This window comes from Photinus pyralis, unplaced genomic scaffold (genome assembly GCF_008802855.1).
Source record: "Photinus pyralis isolate 1611_PpyrPB1 unplaced genomic scaffold, Ppyr1.3 Ppyr1.4_LG4, whole genome shotgun sequence".
Lineage (NCBI taxonomy): Eukaryota > Metazoa > Arthropoda > Insecta > Coleoptera > Lampyridae > Photinus > Photinus pyralis.
The window spans coordinates 8,836,442-8,845,782 of record NW_022170511.1 but is presented as its reverse complement, the minus strand read 5'-3'; the positions used below and the strand labels follow the sequence as shown (position 1 = coordinate 8,845,782).

The 9,341-nt window shown below is 38.0% G+C and overlaps 2 protein-coding genes across 3 annotated transcripts; one reads left to right on the top strand and one right to left on the bottom strand.

The window, feature by feature from the left end:
* Positions 1–4,020: 4,020 nt before the first annotated feature.
* LOC116169323 (protein ANTAGONIST OF LIKE HETEROCHROMATIN PROTEIN 1-like) lies at positions 4,021–5,435 on the top strand. Its single transcript, XM_031485388.1, has 3 exons — positions 4,021–4,417; positions 4,718–5,119; positions 5,165–5,435. Exons 1-3 carry the CDS (start codon positions 4,135–4,137, stop codon positions 5,398–5,400), a joined length of 921 nt encoding a protein of 306 aa, XP_031341248.1. The 5' UTR covers positions 4,021–4,134; the 3' UTR covers positions 5,401–5,435.
* Positions 5,436–5,455: 20 nt separating this feature from the next.
* Positions 5,456–6,448, bottom strand: LOC116169324. Of its 2 annotated transcripts, XM_031485390.1 has the most exons (3): positions 6,269–6,448; positions 6,149–6,217; positions 5,456–6,101 (listed from the first exon to the last, which is right to left on the bottom strand). In XM_031485390.1, the coding sequence occupies exons 1-3, from the start codon at positions 6,420–6,422 to the stop codon at positions 5,494–5,496; spliced, it is 831 nt and encodes a 276-aa protein (XP_031341250.1). In that variant the 5' UTR covers positions 6,423–6,448; the 3' UTR covers positions 5,456–5,493. The 2 variants fall into 2 exon arrangements, with proteins under 2 accessions (XP_031341250.1, XP_031341249.1); XM_031485389.1 differs by having other exon boundaries at positions 6,149–6,448.
* Positions 6,449–9,341: the final 2,893 nt, after the last annotated feature.

Sequence of the window (9,341 nt, the reverse complement as noted above, 5' to 3'; positions counted from 1 at the left end):
TTGTTAGCTTAAAACAACAAAATGCTGGATATTTATTCTATTAACTTGTGCAAACGTTGTCTGTATGAGGAGGTCTGATTTCACAGTGCATTTTAACTTTCCCGTTTACAGCAGCCAACGAATTCAAAATGTAAGAACAAATTGTCAATTGAAATAGTGCAATCATTTCGCTCATCCATCAAGTCTACATTAATTATAGTATATTTGGACATATGAGGCCCACATTAGTAGTGTTGGAATTTTTAAACGGCACAACTAGCGCTGGTGGTCAGATGCCAATCCTCATCGAACAGTCGAAAGATGTTTGGGTTGAGTATGTGGTGTGCATTCTTTCAGAATCGTGTATTGATTCATGAGATCTTCTGAGGGATACTCAACTCACAAACATACCATATCATAAAACGGCTCGTCGTGACGACTTTCTGGATGATTTTCGTTTAATAGAGAGGAATACTAAAATTGTTCAACAAGATGGTGCCCCAACTCATGACACGAAAATATTTACGGAACTAGTAAGTGCCCATTTTCAAAAAAATTGGATAGGTTCTGGAAGTGACCCTGCTTGATAGATGAGTCATAGTTAATAAATAATTACACTATAAGGATGTTTAACTTTAACTGTATTAATAAAATCGAAATGAGAACACATTCGTAGTGGTTCTAATAGATGCTCAATATGAGTAATATGGGTCCTGGTTTTATTGTAGGTACCTAATGGATGATGTTGATTGGCCCAATTCTTACGCCATAAATAATAGTAATGATTGTAGACTGTGACTAAATACCCAGAATTCGTTTGTGCAACAAAAGCATTATCGATTCATTATTGCTTCAAGGAATTAATAAGTAATAAACGGAATGGATATTTAAATTGTAAAGAAAGCGCTCAGGAGTAAATATTCATTTTGTAGAGGTTACTTGGTCGAAATGTGCAATATAGGGAGTGAATGTGTAACATAACATTTTCAAAAATCTAATGGTAGATCAGTTGCCTATAAATCAGGTACCAACTTACCCATTTTCTAAATTATGTCCTATCAATCAAGGACGTCTTCTTCTTCTTATCACAGGAATTTTTGCGAAATAAAGGAAAGGTGGTGGACAATTTTAGGCGGAGAGACAGATTAGAACGTTGATTCCATGAGACTACTACCCAAATTTGTAAAATATAATTAAATATTTTCTGAATTATCAGGATTTGTTGGGTAGTAGCAAAATAGAAGCAGTATTTTGTTCTGGTGCTTAATAGTTAGTAGCATTTTGCTTCTTACCCATATTTTGGGATTTACGGAATTTTAGGCCACATGTGTCACCACTGTGGGTAAGATAAACTCCTTATCCTCATATCATTAGTTAACGTGTTTTCCCTTTTAGCCAATATTAGATTAGAATTTATTTCCATATAAAAAAAACCACCGTACCAAGTTGTAACACCCATAACATCTAGGTAGGTAGCTGTTGTCCGAGATGAAGTCGCTTATCGACTATTCTATTCTAGCTGTTTTAATTTTTTCCTTTAACTACGAACATTCGTTGTCGACTGGACCACTCACACTCCTTCCACAGTTCCACCAAGGAATCAGGAGCATTTCTTCCTACTGCGTATTTATTCAACTACGCCAGCAGACCGCAAAAGACCTCGGACTCCAACCTACGAAACTACCCCTCCCCTACGAAGGCAAAGGTCAGATCTATTACACTTATTATGTACATTACCATCTAAAGAAGACACGAAGTAGAATTATTATCATATCACCTCATTCGTAATAATCTTGTGTTTCAATTTTCACCACCAATTTGTCAGGGTTGAATTCGTTGGGTAAAGGTAAACGTTAGGTTATGTATTTATGTGTACCGGGTTATACAGGGTGCGGATAAATAGCCGCCTGTTTCCCAGGACCCGTGAGGAGCGCTCTTAATTATTCTTTGCCGTTGATTAAACGACCTTGCCGCCATTTTGTTTAACTTATTATATAGGGTCATAGCGATTTTGGAACAGCTTACTCTGCCTGATCAGCAGAGTCAGTGCTTGGTGGATCTGGCGCCCTGAGCAAATGAGCAAGCGTTAATCAGCAATATAAGTACCCTTAGGCAGCCTACACTTTTTGGTGTACAGGTATACCCGCGACCTGCTGACGCTAGCTGGTGTATGGTCATCTCCATTTAAGCATGACTGATTTTAGGTAGTACAAATGAATCGAATTCGTCGAGCAAAAATATAGAAAAAAAGTCGCGGTTGGGAATACTTAATCAAAAAGTTGCAGTGAGTAAATGTGAAACATTATTCCCACTGTTAACTCTGCCATTACTGGCGCCACAAAAATTACATTAGCACTCGCGTGTGAAAATTTCTCTCACATAACCTTACTCAATGATTTATTCTTTTTTGTTTATTGAGTAATTCAGTAAACAATAATTCAACCAAACATAGGTAATCCATTTATATAAAAAAAAAACATAACATAAGTTGATCACACCACGACCGAATTTACTTTGCGTAGGTTTTCTTGGGTGTACGCTAGGATTTACCACCCTAGCGCTACATTTGGTAGTTCCGGCCGGATAGTGTACATTAGGCCTTATAATTATAACGCTACATTTGGGTTTTCGACCCTTTCAACGAATGGGTGTCGCACAAGGGTTCCGGTCCTAGTGAAGTGCTGCATTTTGTAGTGATATCATGTGTCCATATTATGGAGATGGAAAAGCCACGCAACTTTCAGTCAATGCCACCCACACGAGCCGAACAGGGCAAGAAAAAACGTTGGAATTTTATGAATACGGGGGTTCCCAGCTTTGGAACGACATCTAAGACGCACAAGACGATATCATGGTAAGCAGCTGATTACCCGAGTTCAAAACGAAACTGCAACGGACGCCATTCCCCAAATCATGATCGGTCTGCGAGAAAGAATCGCGATAGAGAATTAGCAGTTTCGATGTGCGTTCGTATATCAACGAGCCAAAGAAGAAGCCATTTGGATGGGTACAGGACAAACAAAGGCCGCAAGGGAAAAGGGAGTGCCCATTCAAAGCCCCGTGTCTATCAGGGACGAGGCGCCGCTGACGAAATTCTGAGAAATTGCAGAAGACGCGGCCCTATCGCAGAAAGATATAGCTGCCGCTGAAAGGAGAAGCTGAGGAATTGGAAAAGGCAACCGCTCGCCTTCTACAGACGGAATCCAGGTTCAAGGTTTTCCTGCTAGTATGAAGAGCGGAGACGTAGAGACAAATGCAGAGTGTTAAAAGAGCCACCACCACATTACGAGTGTTGTTGGACGCCTGTCACTTCCAGTTTAGGAAAAAACCAGAACGAATTTATGCGAACCGCAGTTCCAACACGACAAGAGATTTGTGTATAAATGGGCAATTCAAAACCTCCAGGTTAACAGCACAATATTAGGTGGCCCCGATGAAGTTGAACTTGAAAGAAACCCTATCGCGGATGGGATCTCGGTTGAGCAGTACTGGCGGCCAAACTGTTAACAGGAACCAAACAAACCCTCAATCTCAAGACACTCAGTTACTTCGACTGGATACTGCGAGCAAGAAATATGGTCCACCGAAAAGGCAGAAGCTGCAGAAGTTGTCTGAGATTCAACCTCCTGAATCTCCAACTTTGGTTCTGTAAGAAACAAACCTATCATTTCATGAATATAAAAGGAGGGGTTTCAAAGATATTTGTACTGGATTAGAGTAGTTGTCAAACGCTTATTGCGGCTGATATTACTGTGCATTTCAACCCCTAATACGGCATATAAATCCAATAAAATTAAATGGCATACAATGGGCGCGTTCAGGGACGGTCAGCAGCTGACGGCTGATGCTTAGATGGCTAACAAGTTGCTAAGGTTAGCCACCCATGTTCCCTGAATGACACACTTAAGCTGAGTGCCACTTGCATTTGAGGTTATGTTATAAAATATAAATTTTTTAACATGATCGAACCAAATATTGTGGATTTCTTATTCAACGACGATGTAAACTTAAACGGCGTAGTGTATATTCTAGAATCTAGATGATAATGCGGTTGATGATGAGGCCAATCATCATGCGCAGCCTGTGCGTAATGAAAATTACGTTGAAGTTACAGTACCCCAGTACACAGTTAGTGAGTTCAAGAATCACTTTCGAATGTCCCGGATGGCAGTGGAGCAGCTAATAGGTCTTGTTAGTAATCATTTACCCGATAAACATTCGGTTCCGATTGAAAAGCAAGTTCTTTTTTCCATTTGGCTTCTGGCAAAGCAAGAAAGCTTCTTGGCTGTCGGGGACAGATTTAATCTGTCGAGTGGATCAGGCCACTATATTTTTATGAATTTTATTTCTGCGGTGGGTCATTTAACGCACCAATTTATTGAGTGGCCAAATGCGAGAACATGTAACGAAATAGCATCAAGAATAGAAACAAAATATGGTAAATATGTGTAGTTAGAGTAGGGCTCTGGGGTCTCATATAGTACCTGTAATAGGAGTTGCCCCAAAATTTCACACGTTTGCCACTAGGACCACGTATAAAGGTAGTACTGAGAGTTGGGGAGAGGAAATAATTACTTTAACCCAAAAAGGGAAAGCATGTGTAAATCTTGGGGCGGCCCCTACTATCGCTACCTTTGAGTATACTCCTAGGAGTATGATGAAAGTCGCTATTATATCACACTCCAGAGTCCCACTCTATCCCCAATACCTATAGGTAACTAAATAATATATTTACCAGGCATACCAGGTGTCGTGGGTGCTATAGATGGAACCCACATACAAATAAAACAACCAACACATAACCCCGTAGATTTCTTTAATAGAAAAGATGTACACTCGGTGGTTTTACAAGGAATTTGCAACGATAAATTAATATTTACAGATGTATATATTGGTATGCCAGGCCGACTGCATGATGCGCGAATTTTTAGAAATAGCCCAATCTATAATAGACTTGTAAACAATCCTGCTTTATTAACACCACAGCAACACTTACTCGGAGATGCAGCTTATCCGCTGCTTGATAATCTCTTAAAACCATACAGGGATAATGGCCACCTTACAGAAGTACAAATTCGGTTTAACGAAGTGATGAGTAGCATACGGTCGATGATCGAAAGGTGCTTTGGTCTATTGAAAGGTAATGAATATGCTCAAAAGAGAACAAACCTGATTCTTTTTGCAGGAAAATGGAGAAGACTAAAATATCTTGATATGTCTCTAGCAGATAAACTACCTCAAGTTATATTGGCAGCTTGTATTCTGCATAACTTTATTCTGATCATCGATAATGATGCAGATAACCAGAATGACAATGGTCACAATGGTGATGACATAGGTATACAGCATGCAGAATTTTATGAGGAAGATGTTGGAAGAAATGCAGAAATAAAAAGAGATTATATAGCTTCACTATTGTAATAGGTATATGTACTTATAATAAAACACATTATTCGTTCATAAATATGTCGCTATACAAAGTAAGCATAAGCATTTTACAAAACATGAGAAAAGTTATGTTTGTGAATTTGGAGGTGAATTTAAATATTTTTCGAACAGATCTAATTTTTTCTTCTGAATTTCATTAAAGGTCTCCATTTGAATTCTAATGTTTTTAATCTCTTCTACCTTCTTGGCTTCTATTTCTAATTGTTTTTTACGAAAAACGTCTAATCGTTTCCACTTCGATGAAAGTTGTGGCGTACATGCTTGTACAGATGAGGCATGCGTTGGTGTCGATTGTGGTGATGATCCATTTTCAGTAATAACAATTGGTGTCTTTGGCGGCTGTGAAGAGGCCACCACATTGACAGGTTTCACACTTTTATCACGGGCAAATACTTCCTCGAAGCGATCGAAATATTCCCATGCTATCCTACCTCTACCTGTAGCGACCTTAGTCTTATTATTATCTAAAATTTTTATGTAGGTACTACGCATATTACGCATTTTTTTATCAAGTGCGTCAGATGACACTGTATATCCTTTGTTCTTCATTTTCCCTGCGATCTCATTCCACAGATCTTTTTTTTTATACTTCGGATTTCTAAATTTTTCGATTAACTTTTCGTATTCATCTATGAAGAACAGAATGCTTTGGCGACTCCATCTAAATTTTTCACCTTATAAAATATGTTATTAGTACATGTATTAATTGGTATTCACCTACCTTCTTTACTAGCTTCTGCATCTTGCACAGCATCCAAATTGTTTGTGTCACCACCTTCTAATTCGATCTCTAAAACAGTCGTAAGTAATGCATTACAGGAATAACGTGTATAGTTTGCACCTTCATTATACATCGCATCAACTTCACTTTCATCGACTGTAGTATCGTTTTGGTAATTTAAATAATTACTTGTTGAAGGTGTGGGTACCGGCCGCAACCGTATGGTATTATTTTTACCGACGACGTAATTTTCCACAATAACTACCTTGTTCATCTTGTCCTGCACACTGGTCTACAAGTAATAACTATTTGGCGTGAAAGGTTTAGGTTATTTTTAATGCAGTTCGCATATGAGTTTGCACTTTGCAGTTCTTTTGTGAGGTTATGACGAGAACGCTGACGGCGCTGAGTACAAACAGCTGAAAACTTAAGTGCTAACCTATTTTGTCAGCCGCTGACACAGAATTCTAAGTCAGCGGACGCATTCAGGGTAATTGCTTAGTAAGCTACTTGGCCGCTGACCGTCCCTGAATGAGCCCATTGTCTATTCGTTCGGTTGAATTCGTTGCGGGCGTTTCGGGTCGCCGCATCGGGTAGTTGTAGAGATGGGGGCAGTAATGTAGCTTAGTGAGCACCCACCACGTGTCAAGAAACTCAGAACCATTGCGTACGCTAGTCTAATAATCTAAAACGTAAAGTTAATGTTTGGAACAAGAAACCTAACGTGGATCCGGGTGTATCGTTATTCCGTTAATTTCGAAACTACTGCTACTAACAGCGTCACGCAGACGTTATTTTGGTTTCAGCACTTTCAATAAGGTTGGGCCATCCTGTAAATGATCAATATTTAAATTTAATTTGGTGGTTTTTTTACGAATAAACACAAAGTGTGATCGCTTTGTTTGAATTTGTTTCACATTTTGTTTTTTTTTTAGAAATTTGTGTAGATGCATAATTATTTCGTTTAAATTTTACCGCTTTTTCAAATTAGTTGTAGGTGTTATACAGGACGTGTTCTGTCGAAGCTGGCGTTATTCAGGTCTCAGTGAAAATTTATAAAGAAGAATATTATGTTTTGGTGGAAGTGATGGGTTCTTTAAATAGGTACGGGAGCCAACGTTTAAAATGGTTGGAGTGTGTGATATTCGTTACGTGATAATTTTGTTTAGTTGGAGAGGTAATTAATCGTTATTATAATAAAATCGCGCAGAAGAAGTCAAGGAACAGTATTGAGAGATTAATATACAACATCGTAAAGTAAGACAGTCAAAGTTTGTTGAGAAGTGAGGGTTTTGTCTTTTAACGAATAGAGTGTAGTTCGAGGTTGAGTAAACCAAGCAGTTGTTCCGTAGTGAAACATTTCGACACAGTTTGTCATTTACCAAAAGCAAAAGTGTCTGAAACGTCACCAAATTTTGTCATCCAATCTTTATTAAATTGCCTGGAGAACGCCTGCGTGCGTGCCATGTGTAAAAACTGGTTCTCAATGCCATTCTTTCTTCCAGAGTTGCTTTAATTTCATTTATGCTTTGCGGAAAATGTTTTGTCTTTGTTAATTAATTAACCGCGCGTTTTTAATCAAACCCAAAGTGCGACCCAGATAGAATTATCATGTCAAATTTTTTTTTCGTGTCCGAGAATTATGTCAGGTGTAAACTAAAACTTCTTTGGTGAATTTTTTGGAATTGTCGGTAGTTGATCGAGGTCACTGCGTCTATTTGCCATTGCACACAGCAATATATTAGTTCAATCCCCTTGAATATTGTTTACCCTCTTTTTCATTTCATAGTGCTAACGGTTTATATAGCTATGCTATGCAAATTTTAGTAAACCACTTGCCTTAAATTATCGCGATAACAAAACAATCTGCTGTATAATTTTTATTTATCATAATTTGGTAAATTGAAGTTTGAACTTATTAAAACCTTAATACAATTATATTATACGCTATCAAGTGGAAGTCAAATTAACCCATCCCCTTTGCCCAGTGATCGATCAAACGTACCTATCGGAAAAATCTTACATTCAATAATATACTTTTTAATTTTGGTTGACGAATGTTTGCCCTCCTTTCGTGCCATAGCTTATAACTTTTGGATGCACTAGGAAAGCGTAATGAACAAAAAAAGACCCAGTCTGCATTTTTGCGTTTTCATTTGTAGATTATGTTAAAGTCTAGGGAATCTCACTCAAAAACAGTCAAAACGTGTCGGGACTGGGTATGCAATTTTACATTTCAAGATATGGTCACCCTAAATTGCATTGAAAGACGTGCATAACTTGAATTTAAATGCAATTTTTTACTTTCTGACGTATAGATTAGTCACGCAGTTTACAAGCGCTTTAATTACATTTACGTACAGACTGTAACTGATTTAATTCCGAAAGTGACGCACGGCCTTGCGAATACAAGACACTAAAAAAAGGTTATCTATAATGCAGATCATAATAACATTTTCAATTAAAGATGCGAATTCGACTGCGTTTGAAAGACGACTTATATCCCGCACTTAGCAGCTTATATAAAATTTTACTGCGAATATACTACAACCCTCTTTAACAAGTATACGCGCAACACCATAATTTCCCAAGAGAAATCAAAATACAAACGATATTCGCGGCACATTTGCGGAAATATTAAGTATAAGAGACTTAAACTGTACAGCACAGTTTGCGGTCGTGATGAAAAATTGAGCGTACTTTTAATAAGAACTGCACACAGTAGATAGAACGAAATGAAGAATTTTTTATTAATGAAAAAAACTTTCTTCGGCAGCGTTAATCTAAAATAAATTGGCGGTCTACCTTCAGCACGTTAGCACGATTACTGATTTGTTCAATTTGGCATAACTACGTTAAACTATAAATTGCACGAATACCTGGCCTTTTCGTATGCGGTAAACCTCTAATTTTCCCCGCTCGAGATGAATGCGTTTAATTTAATTAAAAATTAATCCCCAAAATTATTAAACGGTATCAAACTAAATTTATGTTGTTTGAGACTGTAGGTATCTGAAGAAATTTGGTATTGCGGTTCGGCGTGTACGAAATTGCAAATTGGTTTAAGGCATTTAGGAACTTTCCGAAACTATTCGATACGTGTGTTCAAACTTCCAAAATGGTGTACGTATTTCTGAAGAGGTTTCCGTAATGTAACTGGCAGGTGCATTGTGGTAATCGCTCCTCTTTCCGA

Bases quoted from the DNA above. Each gene is read 5' to 3' on its own strand.
- LOC116169323 (XM_031485388.1), top strand. From the start codon at position 4,135: ATGTCCCGGATGGCAGTGGAGCAGCTAATAGGTCTTGTTAGTAATCAT. The intron at 4,418-4,717 runs GTAAATATGTGT...TATATTTACCAG, and splicing joins AAGAATAGAAACAAAATATG to GCATACCAGGTGTCGTGGGT. The intron at 5,120-5,164 runs GTAATGAATATG...TTCTTTTTGCAG, and splicing joins GTGCTTTGGTCTATTGAAAG to GAAAATGGAGAAGACTAAAA.
- LOC116169324 (XM_031485389.1), bottom strand. From the start codon at position 6,422: ATGAACAAGGTAGTTATTGTGGAAAATTACGTCGTCGGTAAAAATAAT. The intron at 6,102-6,148 runs GTAGGTGAATAC...ATATTTTATAAG, and splicing joins TGCAGAAGCTAGTAAAGAAG to GTGAAAAATTTAGATGGAGT.